This window comes from Sorex araneus, chromosome 8 (genome assembly GCF_027595985.1).
Source record: "Sorex araneus isolate mSorAra2 chromosome 8, mSorAra2.pri, whole genome shotgun sequence".
Taxonomy (NCBI): Eukaryota; Metazoa; Chordata; class Mammalia; order Eulipotyphla; family Soricidae; genus Sorex; species Sorex araneus.
The window spans coordinates 23629015-23656208 of NC_073309.1; the positions used below are offsets into that span (position 1 = coordinate 23629015).

General features: G+C 43.8%; 2 protein-coding genes across 2 annotated transcripts in view; one reads left to right on the top strand and one right to left on the bottom strand.

Moving 5' to 3' along the window:
- The window catches only part of BBS2 (Bardet-Biedl syndrome 2), a 34306-nt gene extending 33749 nt beyond the window's left edge, over positions 1 to 557 (top strand). The window contains exon 17 of the mRNA XM_055145407.1: positions 1 to 557. Within this exon, the coding sequence (XP_055001382.1) occupies positions 1 to 107 (107 nt within the window). The 3' untranslated portion in view covers positions 108 to 557.
- Positions 186 to 27105, bottom strand: OGFOD1 (2-oxoglutarate and iron dependent oxygenase domain containing 1). Its single transcript, XM_004600657.2, has 13 exons — positions 26879 to 27105; positions 25156 to 25301; positions 20911 to 20957; positions 17309 to 17409; positions 12366 to 12482; positions 11530 to 11621; positions 11175 to 11303; positions 10399 to 10512; positions 9900 to 9979; positions 9354 to 9676; positions 7508 to 7630; positions 7013 to 7071; positions 186 to 6312 (listed from the first exon to the last, which is right to left on the bottom strand). The coding sequence occupies exons 1-13, from the start codon at positions 27030 to 27032 to the stop codon at positions 6151 to 6153; spliced, it is 1647 nt and encodes a 548-aa protein (XP_004600714.2). The 5' UTR covers positions 27033 to 27105; the 3' UTR covers positions 186 to 6150.
- Between the last annotated feature and the right edge of the window lie 89 nt (positions 27106 to 27194).

The window sequence follows — 27194 nt, forward strand, 5'->3', positions numbered from 1 at the left end:
TCGGGAAGCCAAAGAACCAAGTGATCAGCGCTTGTCGTGATGCCATTCGCAGCAATAACATCAACACACTCTTCAGAATCATGCGAGTGGGGACAGCGTCTTCATAGGACAGATAAGTCTAGGTAGTGAAGTTTCTGGAAAATTGTTTTAAAATCAGAGCTGATCTGTTTTGGATGACATCCTGCTTGAAGCCAGGGATGGAAACGGAAAATGAAAACAACAAGGTGGTGAGTTGAAGGAACGGAAGACAGAGCAGTGCATGAGAAAGTGTATTCACTTGTTATTGTAAATCGGTACTAGCAGGGTAAAAAGAAAGGCAGTTTTAAACATTAGAGCCTCAAAGTTGTTTTTCTGTATGTATGTAAAGTTGGTGTATAGTACATCTTTTTTTCCCTTGAAATTGTAATTAATTTTGTAAATTTGAAATATTTTTTATTAGCATTTAAAAATGTTGCACTTTGAATTAACTGATTGTAATATATATACATATATATATTCCTGTCAAAACTGAGTAACCCGTTGATAGTATGTGGAGAAGAATAAAAATGGATATTTGATATGGATGCTTTTTTTTTTAAATCACTGAGAGGGTGTGTAAACAACTGATTTGTTAAGGGAGACTGAATATACAGTGATGTATTAGTTGGAGTAGCATTAACTACTAAAACCAGTGGGCCTTAGACTTTGGGATTCATTAATTTTTTGCCAGAATTTATGGTTACTCAGGTTTGCCAGAATTTATGGTTACTCCAAAAAAATCGTATTTTTTTTGGTGGGGGGGAGTCACACCTGGTGATTCAAAGGGGTCACTCCTGGCTTTGCACTCAAGAATCCTGGCGGTGGGGGCTGGAGTGATAGCACAGCAGGTAGGGCGTTTGCCCTGCACGAGGCCGACCAGGGTTCGATTCCCAGCATCCTATATGGTCCCCTGAACACCGCCAGGAGTAATTCCTGAGTGCATGAGCCAGGAGTAACCCCTGTGCGTTGCCAGGTGTGACCCAAAAAGCGCAAAAAGAAAAAAAAAAGAATCCTGGCTGACGGTGCTCGGGGAACCATATGGGATGCTGGGATTTGAACCCAGGTCGGCCGTGTGCAAGGGAAACCCTGTACTATTGCTCCAGCTGCAGGGAATTGTGTTCTTTTGATCTTGTAGTTGTCTCATCCTCAAGGTCAACATTCTCACCTTGACTTCTCTAGAGAAATAAGCTTCCTAAAAATAATTTCAGTGGGCTGGAGAGATAGCTCAGTGGGCCGGGAGCATTCTTTGCATGCAGGAGGCGCACGTTCAATTCCTGGCATTGCATGGAACTGGAGCACTGCAGGGTCAGACCAGGCCTGGTATAGCCCGAGCATCACCTGATATAGTAACAAAACAAAACATCTCCCCATTCCTCCTCCCCAAAAGATTTAAGTGTCTGTTTTTTAATTCACTGCATATAATGAATGTTTCAGAGCATTAGGGCTTAATTCCCTCACTTGGAACCTATTAAGAGTTATCCTGGCTGAGTCTTAGTTATTTATAATCCATGCCAGGAGGAAAGCAGGTTTAAAAGCTGTGGTCAGAAAAACAGCCCTTTGTCACTTTTTATTCACATTCCATTAGTGAATATGACCACACCTCACTGCACTGAGACCAGGAAATGTTCTCTAGTTCTGAGCCTAGGAGCAAGAGAAAGTTGGTGTTAAGCCAACGGCCAGAAATTCTTCCCCTAAGAATTAAGATTTCAGGGGCTGGAGCAATAGCACAGCAGGTAGGGCGTTTGCCTTGCACGCAGTCAACCCGGGTTCAATTCCCAGCATCCCATATGGTCCTCTGAGCACCGCCAGGGGTGACTCCTGAGTGCAGAGCCAGGAGTAACCCCTGTGCATCGCCGGGTGTGACCCAAAAAGCAAAAACCAAAAAAAAAAAAAAAAAGAATTAAGATTTCACTTGAAGGTAGTTCCAGGACTAGTTTCAGAGTAAAACAGTAATCAGCATTCAAAGGAGTTGAGGGGTGACACCTTTCCCCTTCTGGTAAATTTTTACCTCCCTTCTCCCAGCCGCTTAGTCTTACCCTTCCAGTTCTGAACTGTGAGCTGTAACAAGCTATAGCTAATGTTCCTGTGACTCTGCCCTGCAGTGTCTCTGTTTGGCATTTTCACTTTCATGAACAAAAGTGGACCCACCGATACCATTTTATAGTTCTATTGATTTCTGAAGTTGTAGAGTAGCGTGTCTGTTTGAAAGATGAAGAAACTGAGCTGCAGAGATGACCTGGCATCATCCCAGACTTCCGAACAAAACATTGATTCTGCCATGCCAGGGGTTGAATTGAGGGACTTACCTTGCCAGCCCTGCACAAGACCACAGAGCCCTTGTCCCATCCTGGCTGGCAAGACTGAGCGCCGCAATTGTCTTCTTTGTTCTGACCACAGTCCGGTCTGTACCTTTTGATACTCAGATTTCTGACTGGGACTGAGTTTAAATCGTTTGACTTCATTTTTAGGGACTTTAATAATGTCCCCAAAGCACATTCTCTTCTTGTTCTTCTGCCAAAAGGCATCTTTCTCAGACCAAGATCAAAGGGTGACTCTCATCAAGGTGGGCGTATGTAAAGAATAGTGAGGCCCCCAGAGGCTGCTGCTTCATTTAAACATTCCTAATCTTGCACAAGAATTTGTGGTTTACTGAAACTGGAGGCACAGGGAAGGACTCTCTGGAAAGTAAGAGTTCAGTTGATACATTTCAAACTGTTTACCACAGGGGCTAGAGAGAGACTACAGTGGGGAGGGTGCCTGCCTTGCATGCAGCTGACCTGGGTTCCATCCCCAGCATCCATATGGCCCCACTCACCCAGAAGTTATTTCTGAGCACAGGAATAACCTCTCAGCATTGCTAGGCGTGGTCCTCAAACAGCGTTTATCACAGGTATTAAAATTCTAGGGGATCATTATGTTTTCACACATTTATTTTGAATGAAATCAAATGCATGATTTATGTAATTTAAAAAAAAAAACAGCTGGAGCGATAGCACAGTGGGTAGGGTGTTTGCCTTGCACGTGGCCAACCTCGTTCGATTCCCAGTATCCCATGTGGTCCCAGAGCACCACCAGGAGTGATTCCTGAGTGCATGAGCCAGGAGTAACCCCTGTGTATCACTGGGTGTGACCCAAAAACCAAAATATAAAACAAAAAAACCTGTTATCCTTGGGGGGCAGGGCAGAGGGAACCTTTCCTTTACTCAAGGTAATTATGAGAAATAAAAGTTCACTATTAACTGAGAAAAGCCTGAGTACACATGAACAAACCGAGTGCAGGCTTTACTGCCACATATGCCCCCCAAACCAAAAGAATTGAGATGCCATGGAGACACGAACATGGCTTTATCTGAAAAGTCAAAAATTGCGTGCTTTATGGGTAGTACAGTGGGTAAGGCACTCCCCTTGCACACGGCTGAGCCAGGTTCAATCCCCGGCATTCCATATGGCCTCCTGAGCACTGCCAGGAGTAATTTCTGAGCACAGAGCCCTGGCCATCAATCACAGGGTGTACCCCCCTCCCCCGCAAGACAAAATGCTTGCTTTATTTTCCTTTTTGATGCTTGATGAGTCGTCAGGGCATGGAGAAACCACAGCGGCGGCCGCAGCGTCGCCGCCTTCCCCGGCCAGGCCGAGTCACAGTGCTGATGGACATAGAGCCGTGGTGGCACTGTGCGCTGTGGCTCATCCACTGTGGGGTGCTGTCAGCCAACCACCAGGTGACCTGGTACAGACCCTCCGTGATAGGGTCCTGCTCTGCAAGCTGCTCAGCTACCTCTGGGCGCACTCCATCAACCTCAAGGAGATCAACCTGAGGCTGTAGATGTCCCAAGTGCTGCCCAGAGACGCAGGCAGATGCGTGTTTGTCAGTGCAGATCGTTACAACATGCCAGTCGACCAAAAGCTTACATTTGGTAGACTGAGAACATCTGTAAAGGCGATTAGAGGCCGCCCCAAAAGCCCTCTCGGAGCCCGGCAAGCTACCGAGAGTATCCCGCCCACACGGCAGAGCCTGGCAAGCTACCTGTGGCGTACTCAATATGCCAAAAACAGTAACAACGACGGTCCTCATTCCCCTGATCCTGAGAGAGCCCCCAATACGCCATCACACTACACTAGCACATAACAGGGATGAATGGAGACATTACTGGCGCCTGCATGAGCAAATAGATGAACAATGGGATGACAGTGATACAGTGATACAGTGATGCTTAATAGTAGTTGAGGGGCTGGAGCAATAGTACAGCGGGTAGGGCATTTGCCTTGCACGAAGCCAAACCAGGTTTGATTCCCAGCATGGTCCCCTAAGCACTGCCAGGAGTGGTTCCTGAGTGCAGAGCCAGGCGTAACCCCTGTGCATCGCCAGGTATGATCCAAAAAAGAAAAAAAAAAAGGAGTTGAACATTGGTTTCAGGCCCTAAAAATGTAGATACAAAATGAAATTAAGGATAACTTAGTATTTCTTAACATTATGTATTAGAAGCTTCTGGATCACTATGTATCTCCAGTGGATAAAAGCTACCCGCAAGTTGCACCATCTCTCAGTCCAGAGACCAGGTTGCAGGTGATGTAACTGACAGTAACAGCTGGCCTCAGGGACTCACTCACTCTTCTGTGGACACCAAAATTCCTTTTATTCAATAGTGTGTAAGTGTGTTGTTTGGCTAAACCATAGACAGAGATTAAGGAGACGCTAATAAGCACTTAACAAAATATAAACTTGTGTATTATGCTAAAATTCAGACTCAGTGCTCCTGAATTAGACAAGTTTAGTATCTTGGATTTTATTAAATATGAACCTCAAACTGCGTGGCACACAAGATGCTTTTACATTCCCGGCTTTCACATTGCCACTGGGTTATGCCACAGGAGGGTGTTAATTAGAACCAAGTGAATAAAAGTAATAGTACTGCGAATAACTTTTTATTTATTTGGGGCCACACCCAGCAGTGCTCAGGGCTTACTACTCCTGGCTCTGAACACCTGGTGGGGCTTGGGAATCATATGGGGTTTCCAGGGATTGAATCTGGGTTACCCATGTGTAAGGCAAGCTCCCTATCTGCTATACTATTACTCCCTGACGCCAGAAATTAACTTTTGAAGTTCTTCATGAACTGAAGAGGCTAACTCTGAATTTAAAACATCAGTAATAAAGTTGGGTATCACTATCCTAAGGTTAAAAAGCTGTTTCCGGGTTGGAGCAAGAGGACAAAGGATAGGGTGTTTGACCTGCACTCGGCCGACCCAGGTTCGATTCCCAGCATCCCACATGGTCCCCTGAGCACCGCCAGGGGTGATTCCTGAGTGCAGAGCCGGGAGTAATCCCTGTGCATCGCCAGGTGTGACCCAAAAAGGAAAAAAAAGCTGTTTCCATATTGGGATCATGTAAAATACTCCACTACCATGTAGGTACTGGAAAAAAATAGAAATAGCTGTATTTTATATTTCATCCTCTGTTTTATAGTCTGTGCAAAATTTATATAAATAGCTATATATTGACCTTATTGGTTGAGTCTTTTTACCAATGGGTGTAAAGTTTAAACAAAAAAATTGAGAGATGATGTGGGGGAGGAGAGAGAAAAATGGGGAATCATTGTCTATTAGGGACAATGATTTGGAAAAGAAAGTTGGAAAAAAGTCTGGCAAGAAAAGTTTTTCTTTCCAAAAGAAATTTGGAAAGAAAAATTGTGATCAATGCCGGAGAAGGTTGCATGCAGAACAAAATGAATATACAGAAAAATGTGATATGGACAATGAACTCAAAGACAAAAAAAAAAATCCCTTTTGCCCCTTTTAATCTGAGTAAGTCTCTAGCTCCAAGTGCTACGTCTAGATTATGGACAATCATGGTGAGTTTTACTAACGGACAGCCACACACAGTTCTAGAAACATTGTCGCAAGGCCAGTGGTCCTCGATTGCTGGCCTGTAGAAATTTCCCACTGGTTGAAAAAGTCCTGCTGCCTTCCAGAGAGCAGGGCTCAGATGCCAGTCCGTTCTCAGCCTTGGCTGAGCTGCAGGTGCAGAGGCCGAGGCCCGGCCGCACACCCTCTGCAGCAATGCTTCTCTTCCTGCCGTGCTCTTCCAGGCGGCCCAGCATGACGAAGGGCTTCTTTCCACTCTGCCCTGTCTCGTCATTCATAATAAACAAATGAAAAGTCCCAGAAACCTGTTCTGTTGGGGATGGTTTTCTTTTGTTCTAGGCTTCGATGGTTAATGTGCTTGACAAATTTCAGTGTCTCTTTATCTCTGTAGACCAATGCCAAAGAATTGCTTTCTGGATTCACTGTTAGCAGCTGAAATAGGCATAAACATACAACGACGCATAAGAACAAAAGTTTATTCTCAACACCACTTCGTTAGTGACTTAGCAGTGAACAAAATGGTTTCTAATAGCAAGAATTTAAGACAAGAGATAGGGAATCTGTGATTAGGCCAAATATAGCTCAAAGGACTGGTATACATGCTTTGCATCTGGGAACTCCAGTTTTCATTGCTGGCAGTCCTTGGTCCTCTGCACACTGCTGAGAGTGGCACCTGAGCACACCTGAGCAGCACATCTGGAATTGCTCTTAAGCGTCTGTGGATGTGGCCCCAAATTGGGGGTGGGGTGGGAGGATAAGTATTATTAAGAACTTTTGCTCTGGCCATCAAGATACTTTCCAACAAGCCTCACTCTAAACAATACCATACAAACCATAGAACGTTGAGTCACAAAGGTTCCACCTAATGCTTCTGCTTCTTCCTACATGGATGAATAGTGGGATGGCATCACTTTCTTTGGGAATTTTCAGTAGGGTAGAATGAATGCTCAGTGATTATTCTTTACTATCTTTATTCCACAGTGTGTACTTCCTACTAGAAATGAGAACTACCATAGGCAATCTAACAAGGATTTAATTAGCTAAAGATATTGGTGGGTTATAAAAACTGGGTTTCTGAAGAATGAAAGCTACAAGAATCAAAAACCATAGTTTGTTGTCTGAAGCAACTTACCTCTTCGTCTTCACCTTTGGCAATGTAGCAAGTAAAACCTCCAAACTCTGGATCCCAGCCTTACGATGAAGACAAAGAAAAAGCATTCAGAAAGTTCTCCTTGGTTATAGCATCTGCTTACATTGTGGACTGTGGGTTGTATGGTAGGGGTTGGGAAAATCATTTACTAGTCAATACCAGGAACAGAAAGCTAATAATTAAATGCAAAACATGCCTGGCAAAGCAGTTATATAGAAGTCATAGACTGGACTCTGGGCGGTTGGCTCTGGGAAGGAAATTATGGTTTGGTTCATATCCTATAGCTCTGTCACAGATAAAAATTTTAATTTGAGTTACAAGCCTACAACTAAGGACCCAAAGACACTTCCAAAACTAAATTCCTGTGATGGAGCTCATGACCATGGCAAATTATTTCTCAGCTGATTCAGGAGAGGGTCCCATAGGAGAGATGCTCCCTCTTCTGGAACATTCACTGCTTCCCCACCTTCCTCTCACCTTCACAACCACAGTAGAAAAGTAAGTCCAGGGCAAATTCAGTCTTGATGTTGTCATAGATTAGTGTATAGTGACCAGTCTTCCAACCCCTCAACTCTCCGTGGCACATGGGAACACTGGATCCTAAAGGACCATAAGAGCAGAGCTATATATAATGCCCAAAAGTAGAGAGAGAGAGAGTATGGGGAATATTGTCTGTCATGGAGGCAGGGGGAGAGTGGGAAAGAGGGTTATGCCCATGATATTGGTGGTGGGGAATGTGTACTGGTGGAGGAATGGGTGTTTGATCATTGTGAGGTTGAAACCCAAAAATGAAAGCTTATCTCACGGTGATTCAATAGAATTAAAAATAAAAAAATTTTTAAAAAATGAGCAGAGCTACAGAGCAAGCCCAACAGGCTGAGCACATTCTTTATATGCAGAAGACCTAGGTTTGATTTCTGATAACACAAGGTCCTCCCTACCCTTCCCAAGTACTGCCAGGAGCACCCCCTGAGCAGAGAAGGGGTGTTGCTCCAAACAAGCAACCAGAAAAAAATGTAACCTAATGCCACTGTTGAATAGCAAGGGAATGCTAATTAGAAGTAAAGGAAAACCATACCCACAAACCTTCAGCTGACCTACCCACTCCAACCTTAGGAGTGACTGTCTGAAACTACCAGGTCCACTTAGAAAGGGGGAGTTTAATTTCTCATTCTTTATAAAACATTTTTGATGAAGTAGCTATCTGGTAAAAAGTTTCTTAAATGCAAACATTACTATTTTTAAAGACTTCATTTTCCAGAGTAATTTTTGGCTTACTAAAAAAAAAGTTCCCCAGAAAGTAGTTTTCTCCATTAATCTTTTGCCTTAGTGTGGTATACCTGTTAACCAGAGGTGTGCCCACATTGACACAATACTACTCAAGTCCATCGTTTTTGCATTCAGTCCATTCTGGGTAGTCTACTCCATGGGTCTGACAAATATATGCCACTTGTCCTGATTTACAGTACCACAGAGAATAGTTTCATGGATGTAAACACCTACCATGCTCCCCCTAGTCATTCTTCCCCTATTTTCTGCTGACCACTGACCTTTTTTTAACCATTGCCTTAGGTCTGCCTTTTCCAGAATGCCATATATTTAGAATCATACGCTTGTGATTGGTTTCATACACTTAGTAATAGTTGTTTCAGGTCACACTATGTCTTGAGGGAAGAGGTTGGGCCACTCCACAGTGCTCCTAACGGTATCTGGGATGAGGTATGGGGCACCACAGCTACAGAAGACTAGGCTCTGGATGATGTGTATTTTTAAGGCTGCTAAGACTTAGGGGGCCAGGGGGATGGCTCTGAAACCCAGTGCCAACCCACATACCCTGATAGCAGTACCAGGGCCCTGCTGCCAGGAATCCTGACTCCATAACCTCCAGCAGGCAGATATGTGTGAACACAACTAAAGTGTGTGACCCCTGGCAAAAGCCCACACCTAAGGCGGCTGGAGTGATAGTACAGCTAGGAGGGCATTTGCCTTCCATGCAGCCAACCCAGGTTCAGTCCCCAGCATCCCTCAGCACCACCAGGAGTAATTCCTGAGTGCAGAGCCAGGAGTAACTCCTGAACGTTGCAAGTTATGACCTAAAATAGGGCAAGTACAGCTGTGTAAGTGTGATCCCTGGTAAGAAGCACAACTAAGTGTGCATGACCCCTGGTCATCAAAATAGTAATAAAGGAAAAGAGCAGAAACAAATTTAAAAAATAAAAAATAAAAACAAGAAAAACTGGCCTAATAGCAGATGCTAGAAAAATCCTAAGTCAGTGAACAGATGATGAAAGGGAAGTAGTGAGAGATAAGAACAAGAGCCTACCTTCCTTTGCTGCGTCCTCTTCTGTGACCTCCCCTGGGTCCGGGGTGCTCTGTTCCCCACTCTGCGGGCTGCTGCTGCCACCGGCCACTGGATCCGCCTCTGGCTCCAAGGAACTATGGCTAGTACCTTCTTCAATGTCAGCTGAAACTGTGGCAGCTTCTCCCACTTTCTTGTCCTCAGTCTCATCTTCGGATGGTGCCAGGAAGTGAAGTCTCAGACCTGTGAAGTTGGAAAGCAGCAGGAAGAATGCCTCGGAGCGGAATAACACCATGCAGTCCTTCAGTATGTCGGGAAGCTTGCTCTCCTCAGCTTTGTCATAGAACCTGAAAGGCAACAAAGCTGCGGTGTTCATCGTGGAATAAAGGCTCTCCCTGGATCTTGGCAGGGCTCACCAAAGCACCAGTTGTCACCAGGAGATTTTGTGAGAGACTGCTACTGGCTGCCCTGGGAAGGGAGGATCATTAGGGCAAAAGCCCGACTGAAGAGAGTCTTACAGATGAAACAGGCAAATGCCAGGTGCAGAATGTCTTGGATGAGAGGCTATACCTTTTATTGGGGGGACCCCGGCTGTTCCACTTCACATCTCCTTTCTCCAAAGCCTCACAGACCTTGGCAAATTTCTCAGGCTGGAAAACGATAAAAATAAATCAAACATAGTTTGCCAATGTTGGAGCTCACAGTGGTCCTGCAGATTTAGCAGCTCTGTGGAATAATTCTGTTGATTCTTAAAAGAACCAATGGACTCTCACCCTTTACATGTAAAATACCCTAGGCTTGGTGTAATAGGAGAAGGCCAGGAAAAGACCTAGTTAAACTGTCAGCATGTTTAGCCAAGAGATCAGAGTACCATTGTGGGCCATTTCTTTAAGCATCTTCTGTCAAATTGCTTAATCTTTCAAATACCTGCATGATAAAATGACAATACAGTCTTTAACTCGTAAGCTGTGCTACCTCTTTGGCCCCAGCTATTATTACTATTCACCTACCATCCAAGAGGCAAGATTGCATGCCAAATGAATCCACAGAACAGGATATACCAGCCTACCTTAAGGAACTCCTTGAGGAGAATTTCGGAACTTTCTTGAAACTCTTCTTGAATCTGAATTTGGTAATCCATGTCCAGGTAAGTAGGGTTGATCCACTCATACAAGATTTCATGCTGATAAAGCAGCAGCAAATGTAAAGGTGACTTAGTAAATACCTATTGCATTTGTTCTTGCTTAACCCCTCTAGGAGACACACAAATTCTCGCACTGTATTTTTTTTCCCTGTTAAACATATTGCCTTAGTGGGGCTGGAGCAATAGCACAGCGGGTAAGGCGTTTGCCTTGCATGAGGCCGACCCGGGTTCAAATCCCAGCATCCCATATGGTCCCCTGAGCACAGCCAGGAGTAATTCCTGAGTTCAGAGCCAGAAGTAACCCCTGTGCATTGCTGGGTGTGACCCAAAAAGCAAAAACAAACAAACAAAAACATACTGCCTAAGAAGGACACTATCCAAAGTTTATCTAAGATAAATGGAAGGGCAAATTCAAGTCTAGTTGTATAATCAGAAGTGCCCCATCTAAGACCAGAGCAGTGGTTATAAGACTGAGGGTAGGGCGCTTGCCTTGCATGCCGTTGACTGGGGTTCAAGCCTTAGGACCCCACATAGTCCCCTGAGACTCGAGTAGTACCTGAGCACAGACCCAGGAGTAAGCTCTGAGCACTGCCAGGTGTGCTCCCTTCCACCTCCCCCCCCCCCAAAAAAAAAAAAGCAGCAACTGGTAAATGACAGCTCTAAGACAAGAATCCCAGTAACAGATCAATTCTGTCACTTACATCTTGAGGAATGTGAGGACTCCGAGGTAGGAGAGGCTCCAAGTACATGGGAGGTCTGGTTATTGAAGGACCGTGAAACCAGCCACTTATGGACAAACGAGACTTTTCTTCAGAGAGGACTTCAGACACCTGAAAGAACAGGACCAGCAGCACTTGAACCAAACAGCCAGGAGGAAAATCACCCACCAGCTGAACACACAAACTTCAGGATTCTTCACGCTAGGTCCAAACATAACTGGCTCAGCTAAGACAACGGGAAGCTCTCCCATTCAGATGGAGGGGTGGGAGTGACTAAAAAGCACAACCCTAGTTCTCTTATACTTGAGGCTAACTTTTTTTTTCTTTTTTTTTTTACCTGGTGGAAGGATACTGGAGACACTTCAAAGAAAACCAATGTGTTCCATGAAGGGACTAGAGACTTGACAATCTGCTTCGGCTGAAAGTGCTCTGCATCAGGAGAGAACATATCCATCAACGGACTTTCATTATCAGGGGCTATTTCTAGGCAGCCTCACCTCACCCTGACAATCCCATATGTCCCCAAGTACCTAGACATACCTGGCAGATCTCAAAATATCCAGTCCCCTTCCATCCATTTTTCTCAACTTGCTAGTTCTGCGATGTGACATTTGTCTTGGCTATATCATCCATCCATTACTAGTGAAGGCTGAAATAAGGCTTTTTTCTTTTTTGGTTTTTGGGCCATATCTAGTGATCCTCAGGGGCTACTCCTACTTCTATACACAGGAATTATTCCTTGTAGGACTCTAGGGACCTCAGGGATGTCAGGGATAGAACCTGGGTCAGCAGCATGGGAGGCAAGAATCCTACCCACTGTCTTATTGCTTCAGCCATGAAGGCTGAAATAAGTTATGAAGGTTTTCTGGTGTCAGCCATCCAAAACAATAACCCGAATTTCCTGCCCAGTGAACAGTCCTGGCAGAATCATATCCACGAATCAAGAAAGCTTTCTATGCTTTCATGTTCACTGTTCCAAATTGGGGCCAATTCTTCCATATCTTAAAATCTTTTAATTTAGCCCCGGATTAATTATCTTTAAAATACAGTTTAAGAGAGGTAGCTGTCTCAGATGGTCACTGGAAGCAATAAGTTTCTTCTCCTCTGAGAAGTATATTCTGCATCAGAATTTCTAAGAGACTTTTGATATTAAAGAGTACGTGATCATCTTACCATCCACACTGTATAGATCCAGGGTGCCCCCCAAGCTTCGGTCCCAGGGCGGAACCAGGTAAAGAATGAAGGCGATCCGCCGCCCTTCCAGCTCATCATCATGGCAGAGCAGGGCATCTGCAATAATTTAATGCACACTTAATCTCCCTCTGCACACAAGCTGATAAGTTATGCCATTTTTAATAACATTGCCTTGATAATGGTGACTCCTTCAAACTTTAGAATGACACATATTTCTTCTCCATTAATTATAGAAATAGAGAAATCAAGAGATTGAGAGACTTGGTGTGTGAAGTACTACCTGTGAAGTTTTGGGGTTTGATCCCCAGGCACTGGGAAAAAAATTCCAGAACAGTAAATATACACTAATATACTAGATCCATATATAATATATATGTAATATATATATATATATCACATCAATTCAGAGATAAGTAAGAACTATATTTAAAAGTATATTCTTTTTGTTGTTGGGCCATACCCAGTGGTGCTCAGGACATACTCTTGGCTTTGTACTCAGGGATTAGTTCCTGGTAGCTCAGGTGATCATATGTGGTGCCAAGGATTGAACTTAAGTAGGCCATGTGCAAGGCAAGTGCTTTACACGCTGTACTATTGCTCTGGTCCTTGAAAGTATATCCTTTCAATATTTTTCTCACACATGTGTATTTGCTTCTTTTCTAGCCATGACCGGGGGTCACACTTCGGCTGTGGTTTGCAGCAGATTAAATTCAGCTGCAGAACCAGGGGTTCCACACAGCAGAGCTGCTGGGATCACACTCAGGCATGTGAGTTGGTACCCAGGGTCCAACTCACGGACTCACCAGCCTTGTGCATGTAAGGCGGGAGCTCTACTGCTGAGCCATCCCCAGGTCCAGATAGTTTGCTCTTTTTTCTAATTTTCTTTTTGGGCCATATCTAAATGTGCTCAAGAGCTTACTCCTGGCTCTGTGCTTAGGGATCACTCCTGATAGGGCTCAGGCTTGGTGCAAGGAAAGCGCCCAACCCACTGTGCCATGCCTGCGACCTTCTTTTTGAAAATAAGTTACCCCCAATGGTACAATGGGGGAACTCCAGTGCTGCTGTGCTGAGAGGCTCCTAGCTATACCTGATAGTTATGAGGGTGGGTAGGCAGATAGTGCCAGGACTCAGTTCACAGCCTTGAACATACCAGGAAAGTGTTCTGCCACTCTCTGCACCCCTACATGTGAATGTGTATGACTTCTTAACAAAATGGTATTCAGCAGACCCACGTTCAATTGTGCCACATTATGGCCTCCCAAACCTCACCAGAAGATCCTGAGTACAGAGCCAGGAATAAGCCAAGCACCACTGAATGTACCCGCAGCCTCCCCCGCCCCCCCGAAAAAAAAAAAAGGTATCTTATAGCGACTATTTTGTGGCCAGCCTTTGAAAAATTATACAACAAATGTTTTTCTTATCAACATATAAACTTGGCATCACTTTCAATAGTTACTTAGTTCTGGATTGTAAGAGTTTCACCATATAATAAATGGGTAAATGGAATAGTTACAGTTTTAAATATCTCCTGACAAAATTTAAAGAACAAGTTTACTGAAAGAACAAGTTTACTCAACTGGGAAAAGAGTTCCATAGGCTGAGTGCATGCCACATAAGCAAGAGTTCTAGGCACATCTCCTAGTATCACATCATGAGCCAAGCTCTGTGGGGAGTGACTCCCCAGCTTTGAGCTCCCCAGCACTGAGCCAGGAGTACCCTCAAAAACCCCAAACCATCAGGCATGGCCCTTTAAAAAAGTTCATAGGGAAAATTACATCAGCCATCACTTTAATCATACGATCAATGCCAGTTTGATCAAAATAATAACTACTGTCATAATAATGACATTTAGAAACCATGTATCACTTGATAATACACAATTCAGTAATATTCCTGCCAAAAATACATTTAACCTAATTGTGAGGAAGCATCCAACAAACCTAAATGGAGGAAAGTTTTACAAAATAAACTCTGTCAATCTTTTTAAATGGCGTTTTTTTTTTTTTTTTTTGCTTTTTGGGTCACACCCGGCGATGCTCAGGGGTTACTCCTGGCTTTGCACTCAAGAATTACTCCTGGCAGTGCTCGGGGGACCATATGGGATGCCGGGGATCGAACCCGGGTCGGCCGCGTGCAAGGCAAATGCCCTACCCGCTGTGCTATCGCTCCGGCCCCAAACTCTGTCAATCTTAAGATGCATTAATATCATGGGTATCAAGTAAGGAGTAGAGGAACTATTCTTGATTAAGACATGAAAACTAAATGCAGCATGAAATCCAGATCAGATCCTTTGATTTATTGCAAAAAATTAAATAATAAAACTTGAGTGCAGCCTATGGATCAGATGGGAATAATGTATCAATGTTAATTTCCCAACTACTAGGTTCCTACTATGATGTAACAAAATGTCCTTGAAGGAATTACTGAAAGTGTCCTGGAGTATCACTTTAATGGTAACAAAACTATCCCCTGCTTGCAACAGGTCCTGGGCTTTATCCTGCAGGTGGAGTGGTGGGGAAAGAGCAGATGATATGCTCATCCATGTGTTACTACTAATTTGGTTAGGGTAGAGCAATTGCCTTGCACATGGGAAGCCCTGAGTTTGAGGGGGAAAAAAGTTATCAATTTCTACTTACCTACAACATGGAAGAGTAACTCAAGTTAGTATTACTAAAACAACACAACACAACACAACATGTATCCCTCTAGGCAAAAAATCCAAAGCTTACGCAAAGGGGGAGTGAGGGCACAAGTGATGCAAAATGGATCCTGGGGAAGGAATTGGTGTTGAAGTACTATATGTCTGAAATCCTATCATGAATAACTTTGCAATTACAGGATGACTAAATAATAATCATTTAAAAAAAAAACATTTTCGGGGCTGGAGTGATAGCACAGCGGGTAGGGCGTTTGCCTTGCACGCGGCCAACCCGGGTTCGAATCCCAGCATCCCATATGGTCCCCTGAGCACCGCCAGGGGTAATTCCTGAGTGCATGAGCCAGGAATGACCCCTGTGCAATTGCCGGGTGTGACCCAAAAAAAAGCAAAAATAAATAAATAAATAAATAAATAATGTTTAAAAAAAAAAAAAAACATTTTCAAAAAGATACTTATATTATGCTCCAAAAAGGATCTTAAGAGATGTACCCACCTGAGGGATAATGGATATCTATGGGAGAAAGTGAGTGATGGGAAAGGGGAAGGGGATGATTATGGTTTACAATTCTATATTATCTGAATTCCTTAAGAATATATTCATTTGTGGCTGGAATGATAGCACAGCAGGTAGGGTGTTTGCCTTGCATGCGGCCAACTTGGGTTCAATTCCCAGCATCCCATATGGTCCCCTGAGCACTGTCAGGAGTAATTCCTGAGTGCAGAGCTAGGAGCAACCCCTGTGCATCGCCAGGTGTGACCCCAAAAGCAAAAAAAAAAAAAGAGAGAATATATTCACTTATTGCCAGGAGGATTACTCTCACAGGTTGGAGGAAAAGGCAGCTCAGATAGAGAAGGGACCACCAAGTAAAGGGTGCTAGGAGGGCCCGCTTAGGATTGGAGATGCGTACTGAAAGTAGACTGTAGATTGAACATGATAGCCACTCAATACATCTATTGCAAACCACAACACCCAAAAGGAGAGAGAGCAAAAGGGGATGCCCTGCCAGAGGCATGACATGACGGGGTGGGGATGGTGGGAGGAATGCTGGGACCATTGGTGGTGGAAAATGGGCACTGGTGGAGGGATGGGTACTCGATCACTGTATGACTGAAACACAAGCACGAAAGTTTGTAAGTCTGTAACTGTACCTCATGGTGATTCACTAACAAAAAATTTTAAAAAAGAAAAAGAATATATTCATTTATTACCCTCTAAAAAAGAAAGGGGAATGGAGAGGGAGTACAGGAGGCAAGGCACTTGCATGCAGCTGATCCCTGCTCAGTCCCATGAGTACTGCTGGGTGTGATTCCAAAATGCCCTCTGATGGCTGTGTCCCCTCCCACCCTCCAGAAAGAAATGGCACTGAGGGAGAAACTGTTTCCTAGGAAGTCTAAGAATAAACAATGTTTTCCTGTTTTGTTTTTTGTTTTTATGGCGTAGGAATTCAAGCCTCCCCTCATGTATATAAAATGTGCACTTTACCATGGAGCTATATCCCCAGCAGTCCCCAGGAAGTCTAAGAATAGATTCTACAAGTTCGCCTCTAAATTTGTGGCTAATGGATGTGAAGTTGGTATATGGGCAAAACTACATTTTCTGGAAGTATGTAAATACTGAAATCATTGCTTTCAATATTTTTGTAGAGAAATATTACTTATACCTTCCAATATAATGGTTAACTTCTATGTTTAAATAGATCTTTGTTATTGAGAAGTTCCAAATTATTGGTCTGGAGAGATAGTACTGCATGTGGCCAAGCCAAGTTTGACGCTCAGCATCCCAAATGGTGTCCTGAGTACCACCAGGAGTAATTACTGAGTGCAGAGTCAAAAGTAACCCAATTGCCAAATGTGGCACCAAAAAAAACCCAAAAACAAAACAAATTAAAAAAAAAGAAGTTCCAAGCTATGTAGGGACATATTAACTAGGATTTTGGTCACTGTCATCCCGTTGCTCATCGATTCGTTCGAGCGGGCACTAGTAACGTCTCTCATTGAGAGACTTATTGTTACTATTTTTGGCATATCCAATACGCATGGGTAGCTTGCCAGGCTCTGCCGTGCGGGCGGGATACTCTCGGTAGCTTGCCGGGCTCTCCGAGAGGGGCAGAGGAATTGAACATGGGTCGGCCTCATGAAAGGCGAATGCCCAACCACTGTGCTATCACTCCAGCCCAGGATTTTGGTACACTGATTGTTTTTCCATCACTGTTTAATTGAAGTTTTTCAATTTTATAGATACCAGGACATTATAATCTCTTACCTGAAAATTCATATTTAGCACAGGACATGTCAATGGTTGATTCCAGGTCCATCTTAGAAATGTCAGAAATCCAGGTTCGGAAATCTTCATATAGAATTTTCCTATAAATGTGAGTCAAAATAACTTTTTAAGGGGTTGGACAAATAGTCCAGCTGGTAGCGTGCTTGCCTTGCATGCAGCTTACCCAGGTTTGATCCCTGGTTTCCCATATAGTCCCCTAAGCACCAGGAATAAACCTGAGTGCAGAGGCAGGAGTAACTCTGGAGCACTGCTGGGTGTGACCCCAAACTAAACCAAACCTAACCAAAAGATAACTTGCTAAATCATAGTGTGGACTCCAACTGCATCAACAGCACAACCATTTTCCTCTTGAGTTTGCATTTTATTCATGAGGTCAATTCTGAGAATGATCATCAGTTTATTTATATATTTGTTGAGGGGTGGGTTTTGGGTCACACCCATAAGTACTCAGGGCCTGTTCTCGGGCTCTGTGCTTAGGAATCACTCCTGTGCTCAAGGGACCATATATGGTGCTGGGGACTGAACCTGGGTGGCAAATGCTTCACACCCGGCGGTGCACAGGGGTTCCTTCTGGCTCTGTAATCAGTAATTACTCCTGGTGGTGCTCAGGGGACCATATGGGATGCTAGGAACCAAACCTGGTTGGCTGTGTGCATGGCAAACGCCTTACCTGCTGTGCTATCGCTCCAGCCCCACATCCTTCAGTTTAAACTTTTGAGTTTAGGATTAAGATTCCCAGAGAAATAAATGTTAAGTTTATTTCTGTAAAATATTTTTGTTCTATAGTTTCATTTTCTTTTTCTTCTTCCTAAGTTTATAGTATGCCCTCTAAGGACAGCAGTCTGGCCTTAATAATGGCTTTTCCAACATCATCATGTGTCACTTCCATTACAGTCACTCACTTTTAGACATGATCTCATCACTAACGCTGGTACCACAGTCCTGTGCAATGAGCACTTTGGTGACACTGTGTAGATCAGAAATGCTTAATTAGAATAATGGTGAATGTTATGCTAATGGTACAAAGTATCAGAACTTCACAGGAGTTCTGATACTACCAGGACACTAATAAATGATGGACATTTAAATTAACTAGCTAAAATGGCCCTGTGCAAAGGAACCATTTAATGAGATTTAACTCAATCTTGAAATCATGTTATCCTTGATGAATTAAAGGATATTTAATTTTAAAATATTTTAACATTTTAAAGGATTTTATTAGGTTTTGTTCTATAGTTGCATTTTTCTTCACATCAAGAAATTTAATTAAGTTTTAAAAAATCATTCTAGTTCAAATGTGTGGAGTAAACATTTCCATAAAATGCAACTGTGGGGGCCAGGGCAACCGCTCAAGCGGGTAAAGTCTGTGCCCTGCATGTGCAAGGAAGATCCTGAGTTCAATCCCGGCACTATAGGACTCCCCACCCACCTCCACCAGCACTGTCAGGTGTAACCAGGGTGGTTCAAATACTGCCACACCCTGGGCATATCTCAAGAGCTCACACTGGGCTAATACTGCTAAAGTGGCCCTTCAGCCCCTGAGCTCTGCTGGGGAGAACCATTTCCCCCCCCTCCCCATACCTCAATTGTGCTTTTCATAACTAAATATCAAGTCTTCCAGTTGACATAAGATTTTATTATTGGGCTGGAGCAATAGCACATCGGGTAGGGCGTTTGCCTTGCATGCGGCCGACCCGGGTTCGATTCTCAGCATCCCATATGGTCCCCCAAGCACCACCAGGAGTAATTCCTGAGTGTATGAGCCAGGAGTAACCCCTGTGCATCGCTGGGTGTGATCCAAAAACAAAACAAAACAAAAAAAGATTTTATTATCTTTTATTATACACTACACAAACCAAAGAATTCCAGAAAATATTGTGCTCATTGACCTTTTATATCTTATTAGGTTTTTGGGCCACACCCAGCTGTGCTGAGGGATCACTCCATAGTTAGTGCTTCCAAAGTCATCCAAGGAAAATGTCACCAGAACAGGCTTGGTTTTCTGTCAACACGCTCATTTACTAATTGCATTCATGAGAGAAATCACAAAACCAACTGGGAAATACAAAGATTACTTTTCTATAAACATCATGGAATTTCATCTCTCACACCATCTGGCTGTTACCCTTTGGGTACAGAATGTAACTGAGTTTCCTAGGAGATTCTTACGAGAGGAGTGATGTGAATTAATGAGAATGCCTGAAGGCACGATAATAACGCTCAGAGAAAAAAAGCTCTAGATAAAAAGGGAAGAGGGTGAGAGGGCCTTACATGGGACCCGCCCAAGGCACCCTAGATGATCCCTTGAGCCCACCAGGTGTAAGCACCACTTGGTTTGACCCAGAAAACAAAAACAACAACAACAAAGAAATGTAAGACACATGAACAACTGATTCAGAATTTAGGACAACAACCTGTGCAGCTATCACTGTATTATAGAAATGTCAAGTGAAAAGGAGAATATGCAAGAATAGCTGGTAGTAGGGTTGGAGAGCTAGTACGATGGGTAAGATGCATGCTTTCAGGCAGCCAACCTGAGTTTGATCCTCGGTACTGAATATGGTTCCCAGAGCCCACTGGGCATGATCCCTGAGTCACAGAGCAAGGAGCAGCCCTGAGGTCAGCCCAGTGTGGCTGCCAAATCATGCCTCCCCCCACCGCTCTCAAATCTCTGTATTATTACACTGAGAAAAAAAGAAAAGAAAAGAAAAATATTGGTATAGATTAAAACCAGCTATTATAAAATAACATGCTTACTGAAACTGTAAAATGAAACATAAAAATTCCTAATTCTATGAGTCAGATTTAAACATTCCAGTCTTTCAAGTCTTTTCTTCTGTACACCAATAACCAAGTGTCTTATTATTTTTGCAGGGGTGGGGGTGAGCACATAATTGGCAGTGCTTGGGGAACCACATGTGCATATGTGCTGCTAGAGATTAAACACAGGCGAGCCACATGCAAGGCAAGTGTCTACCCACTGTACTCTCTCTCCAGCCCTAGATATGCTTCAATGTGTGGAATTATGCTACAAAAAGATGCATGGTGGGAGAGGGCTCATACACAGCAATACTCAGGGCTTACTTCTGACTCTGAGCTCAGGGATTACTTCTGGTAGTGCTCGGGAACTATATGTGATGCTAGGAATTGAACCTGGGTCAGCTGTGTGCTAGGCAAACATCTTACTTACTGTACTCTCATGGCCCGAAGATGCATCGTTTTAAGAGTTTTGATATATCTTTTAAAGCCAGCTTTTAAGACGTTTACAATAGTATATAAAGGCTTCTTTATTTCTATCTACACTAGCGCTTTTTTTTTTGTAATATAAGACAACCTAGTATGTGAAAAATATAATCTCCAAAGATGGAGTCCTTATAACAAGGCTGACTGTCTTTTCATTAAGAACTTGGGTCTTGAAGCTAATCAGACTTGTGTTTGTAATCTTAGCTCCTTCAAATTTTACTAATAACTTTTCTTGAAATAAACTTTACAGTGTGCTCCAGTGGCAGATTGTGACATGCAACATTTAAAGCACTCATTACTCTGTCTAGCACACAGTAGGCACCCAACAATATGCTTACCTTAAAGCACAGATGTGAGGTTCTCTTCTCTTCTTCAAATCATCAGACTTGATCATGAACAGAGAGAAAAAGGATTTATCTATCAGACACACCGAGGAGAGTAGTTGTGTGAGTACTCGAGCAGCAGAACACTGTCACTAATAGGACCCTACTGTCATTAAAGTCTGATACACATGCCACTCATTTGGCAGCTCTGTGACTCCGGCATGATATTTAACCTCTTTGTGAATTCATTCAACAAATAGTTATTATAGTGGTGATTAAAATTTTATTGATGGAGTAAAACAATAAACACAGAAACTTGACTATTGGTATAAAAGTTAACAACACAAAAGTATAGCACAATAAGAGAGACTTAAGAGTTCTGAGTGGAGAAGGGGCTGCAGTTATAAATCAGGTAGAGGCAGACTTTACTGGGATAAAGTTAAGACCTGAAGAGGGGTGGAATTTTCTATGCAAAGAAGATCTCAAGTCAAGAGCAGATGTGCCACCCTTATTCAAGAAATTGTAAGGAGAAAATAAAAATAAATAGAAAAAAATTGTAAGGAAGGGCTGAAGAGATAGTTCCGGGGAATGGAACTTGCCTTGTATGTGGATGGCCTGGTTTAATCTTGGCATCCCATATGGTCCCCTGGAGTCTGCCAGGAGTGATACCTGAGTGCAGAGTCAGTAGTAAGCCCTCACTGCCTTTAGGGGTGGCCCCCAAATGAAGAAAATTTTGTTTGCTAGAGCAGAGCATGCAGAGAAGAGAAGAGACGCTGCTGCTAACAGGACAAGTAAAATCAGGCTTGAAACAATAATTGCATGTACAAAATTTGGGAGCTGAGGGACCTGGATGAGTATAGTCTGAACAGGGGGCCTAATAGAATGGAAGAAGAAAAATTTTACAAAAGATAGAAAACTCATAAGGAGTGCTCCAGAGGAATGGGTAGGAGCTGAAGTCCAGGAGTATTTTTAACTTGAGATGAAAATAACTTTGTTCTGGTTATATTGAGGGCAATGATTAAGAAGAGAAAGGGATATTGACAGATCTATAAAATAGGAGCTATAATATATTCCTCAATAAGACTGTGATAGAAAGTCAATGAGATAATAAAGAGAATACCGAGCAACTTCTAATGATAAATTTGGCTGTAGAGATTAGAGGATGTTATCGGCTCAATTATCAAGCCAATTCATAGCATAAACAAAGAAAAAGGAATATGGGTGAAGTTGACAGGGGCAGGAGATTGGAAGCAGGCTTTATATTCACTGTCTTAGGATGAAAGTCAGTCCCAAAGTGAGCTCAGGAAAAAATCTTTCCTGAGGTCAAAACCTCAAAACACAGAAGGCTATAGCAAAGTGGGTGGGGCGTTTGCCTTGCACGCGGCCGACCTGGGTTCGATTCCTCTGTCCCTCTCGGAGAGCCCGGCAAGCTACTGAGAGTATCCCGCCCGCATGGCAGAACCTGGCAAGCTACCCGTGGCATATTTGATATGCCAAAAACAGTAACAAGTCTCACAATGGAGACATTAGTGGTGCCCGCTCGAGCAAATCGATGAGCAACAGGATGACAGTGACAGTGACAGGTCAAAACAATAGTACAGATGGTAGCGTGCTTGCCTTACAAACAAGGCTGACCTGGGTTTGATCTTTGTCACCCCCCCATGGTCACCAAGTCAACAGGGATGATCCTTGAGCACAGAGTCATAAGCAAGCCCTGAGCACACTGGGCATGGTACAAAAACAAACAACAATAAAAATCAAGTCAAAAAATTAAAAAAAAAAAAACAACCCAAAACTTTCTTAGAACAATTTCACCAAGCACTTAACTGTATCCTAAAATCATGAGCTTTTTTCCCCTCATAATTCATATTTTTGCCACTCACTGACTTCATAGTTCAGAAATATTTTCATCTACCAAAATGCACTGAAAACTAAAGTGACTTCTCAATGTTAGGAATCAGAGACTATAAGCAAAAAGAGACCCAATGTTATCAAAGTTGACCTAATTACAAAGGCAGACAATTATGGTTTTAAATTAATCTATGCTCAACTCCACAATCGCTACCATGCTCCTGGCAGGACTCCACTGCTCACGATAAGCCTCATGCGGAAACTGATCTGCTGAAACACTCAGGTATGTGGGGTTCATGATTGAAATCGCCAGGCTTTCATGGAGTCAGGGATGGGCTATCTCCCCCTACTTCCCTGTATTTATGGAAGCCTAAGCAGTCATGCCCACAAACCACCTCCAGTGCCATATAAGCTCTTTCACGGCCATGATCCAGAAACTCATAATAAATCTCAAAAGAGATCAACAAGTTGCTGAGAATCTTCTGGATCCCCATAAGGCTGAGTCATCTGGGGCACCCCAGAGGAGGGCGGATGAGCTCCGGCAGCCAAAAACCTCTACAGCTGGCTACCAACCTCTTAGCCAGACTTCACTGCTTGGGACAAGCCTCATCCAAGGCTTAATCTGTTGAAAAACTCAGGTATGTGGGTTTTATGATGAAATCTCCAGGCTTTCATGGAGTCAGGATAGGCTACTTCCCCCCAATTCCCTGTACTTCAGGTACACACCCCAAAATGCTACCTAGTTAAAAATTTAACTCCAAATGTATTACCCTGTTAAAAATTTTGGGCTTCCTGGAGGCCACAGCTACCACTCAAACACTACAACACTGATAAATCAGGAACAGTACACCAGATTGGATGACATGTAGAAGGCAATCAATCTTGATTAACAAAATAACACAGAAGGCTTAACCTGTAACAACATCTTAGTAATATCTTATATAATGGCTTAAGAGCTACATGGTAAGTTATACATTCTTCACTAACTTTCTTCTGAGGAAACATTTTTTTGGTCATTGTTAGCAAATTATAACAAGCAACATAAGATAAATTACTGAGGGCCTGCTATGGGGGCTTGCTTAAGGGGTGATTGGGAAAATTAGCAGAAAAAAAACTATATAAAATTAAGATTAGTTTTTTTACTCTTGGAAGACAAACCTAAATAGAAGTCATTAGTTACCCCAATATTAATTTTATATGGTATTTGCCAAATTAAACTGTCCATCATAAAATAGGCTGGAGCGATAGCACAGTGGTTGGGCGTTCGCTTTTCACGCGGCCGACCCGAGTTCGATTCCTCCGCCCCTCTTGGAGAGGAGAGCCCGGCAAGCTACCGAGAGTATGGAGCCCGCACGGCAGAACCTGGCAAGCTACCTATGTGTACTGGATATGCCAAAAACAGTAACAATAAGTCTCTCAATGAGAGATGTTACTGGTGCCCGCTCGAACAAAAATCATAAAATAATGGCTCTAACTCTCTGAGGACATGCTGCAATACCATGCAGCATAATGCAAACATAAGATATAAACACAAAAATATACTTATATTAAAATATACTAAAAATATACTTATACTAAAGTATAAGAATCTTTATCATTTAACCTCCAAAATATACATAACCCCTCTGTATAAAATATACTTATCTAGCTTTTTAAGTTTCTCTCTTTCTTGTGGGAAGGGGCCTCCCATTCAGTGCTCAAGGTGTTTGGGGAGCCACTCGTGGTACTACATGTGGTTCGATGTTCAGGTCTGCTGATGCAGCAGGCTTTGGGCCCAGAGGTACTGAGGGCCACCAGGATCAATATGGTGGTGCTGTAGTCAACAGGGCCACATAGAGCAATGCTCTGGGGTCTCCAGTACTATACCCATAAGTGTTAGGGAGGCATTTTAGTGCCGGGAAATGGCGTGAGGGGTCATATAAAATAAGGTGTGAGTCCCTGACCCTTAGTTATTTCCATGGGCCTTCTTATTAGATTCCTTCACTGTCACCATGAATACTTTCTTGGGGGAGAGGGGGTTTCACCTAGTGATGCACAGGGGTTACTCCTGGCTCCGCACTCAAGAATTACTCCTGGTGGTGCTCAGGGGACCATATGGGATGCTGGGAATCAAACCCTGGTCAGCTGCATGCAAGGCAAATGCCCTACCTGCTGTACTATCACTCCAGCCCCAATACTTTCAATTTTAAAGTTTTACAGAGCAGAAACTGTCAAAGGGTCCCATATAACATTGTACCTAACACATGGTTAACACTTGGCTTAAGTGGGACAACCAAATGCTTACCACTCTCAAGACAAGGACTTTCCTACGCATATTTAATTTAAAACCTCAAGTTTAAAGATCCCAAATGAGCTTAAGGGCAATGAACTCCTAAAGCAGAAGAGCTAATGTGAAAGGAACATAAATACCTGATGGAACTTATACAGATCATTACACTTTTCATGGAAGTTCAAGTTCAAAAGTTCTTTCTGCAGCTCTTCCACCAAGTTTTGGTTTTGGATGAAATTTGGGATCACACAGTGAAGGAAAGGGTCCATGTCCATGACAATAGCATCTGTTGAAAGGAAAATATTATCCATCACTTTTTGCCTCTTGTATTTTTGACCCTCAGTAGGGCATCATAAAGAATATAAAACGAGTCAATCATAATTTTCAGAACCCTAGTACTTAAAGTCTGTATTAGAGGAAAGAATTAAGATTTTTTTTTTTACCCCTGCCCTTTCAATATTATTTGTTATTTTGGGGCTATACCTGGTAGTGCTCTTGGTTTATTCCTGGCTCTATGCTCAGAGATCACTCCTGGCAGTGTTGGGGGACCATAGGTGGCACGGGGAATGAACCAGGGTGTGCAGTCTTATCTGCTGTACCTCTAGGGACCCTTGAAAACAATAGTGCTTAAGATCGAGACTGGTGATGTCACTAAAATAAGGTTCCTGTTTTCTTGGGGTGTTTTTAAACTTGTGACTCCTTAGTGAATGTATTTTAGATTCTAAATTCATTTCCCACCCATCAACTTAAAAAATGAGAAGAAAATTAAAATAAGAATAGCAATAATGGCTGGCAAATTTTCTTTCAATCCCACTTTTTCTTTTCTTTAGTGAAGCAACAAGTCTCGCAATGGAGACATTACTGGTGCCCACTCGAACAACTGGACGACAGTGCTACAGTGAAGCAAAGATCTGAGTGAGAACAGGGGCTTCTCCAGAGTGAGGAAAAAAGTCTCAATTCCACTAGTCTTTCCCCAAATTACCGCCCCAGAAAAGTTACAACATAAACACTTAAAAAAAAAAAAGTTGAATTGTAACACCTAATTCCTCCATTTCTACCTCCACCTTTCCCCACACTGCCTCAGGGGGCCTGGGTTAGGTACCGTGTTTTACAAGCATCCATTCCCTGTCACTTTCCGGCTGCTACCTCCGAGGCCAGGGATCTCACCTCCGCCAATCACTGGACTGAAGGGTGAAAAAGGAGTGGCAACTCTGTGTGTGTGTGTGTGTGTGTGTGTGTGTGTGTGTGTGTGTGGCGGCGGGGGGAGGGGGGTGTCAAGCAGGGTTCTCCTGCTCTAAGGTGACAGGAGAGGCGGCAAGCTCAAGCCCAGTTCCTTCCCCGGGTGACACGTTCATCAGGTCACGCGGCGTTGGCTCCTGCACACAGAGCCCCGGGCAGCATCGCTGGCAGGGGGGGAACAACACTCAAGTTCCCCGACCAGGTCCCAGATGTTTACTGGAAACACGCGCGTTTAGCTTCGCGTCGGGCGACACCTTTTGAGAGTCAGCTTTCCAGAGGAAAATTGTGAAGTTATTTAAAAAAAAGAAAGAAAAAGTTCAACCCATTGTCCCGCGACGCCTAGCCCCGGGAGGAATGTTATTTACTACGAATCGCGCCGCGCGCTCGCACGCCCCCCTCTCTCCTTCCTGACACGCGCCGGCCCATCCCGACACTTTCTCTTCTCAGGGTGCTCTTCGGGGCACTGACACCCAACGGGGCGGCCGGCGCGGCGGGAGCGGGCGACGGTCTCTCTGACAAGATGCTTCTCCCTGAGGTGTGTGTGTGTGGGGTTGGGGGGGGAGTGCGGGGAGGGACTGTCCTGCGCTGCGTGGCCGCTGCCCCTTCCCCAGAGCGCTCGGTTACCGTGGCGGAACGGCGTCCTGCTACTCCAGGCCTCGGCCATCTGCCTTTTCAAGGTCTCTTCCGTGACCGCATGCGACATCTCCGCCTTCACCTCTTTCTTTCTCTTCTTCCCGACCTGGCTCGGGCCGGGCTCGGCGGCCCGTTTCTCACTCATGTCCTCCCGAGTGGCCACGCGCGCCAGCCTGAAGCCGGTGTGGTGCTGCTCTGCGCCCGCCTCGGACTTTAACTCCCAGAATGCCTCCTTCCTGGGTCTCCCCGCCTCCCCGTTACCATCCAATAGGAAGTATCGAAGCGAAGAAGAGGCGGAACCCACACT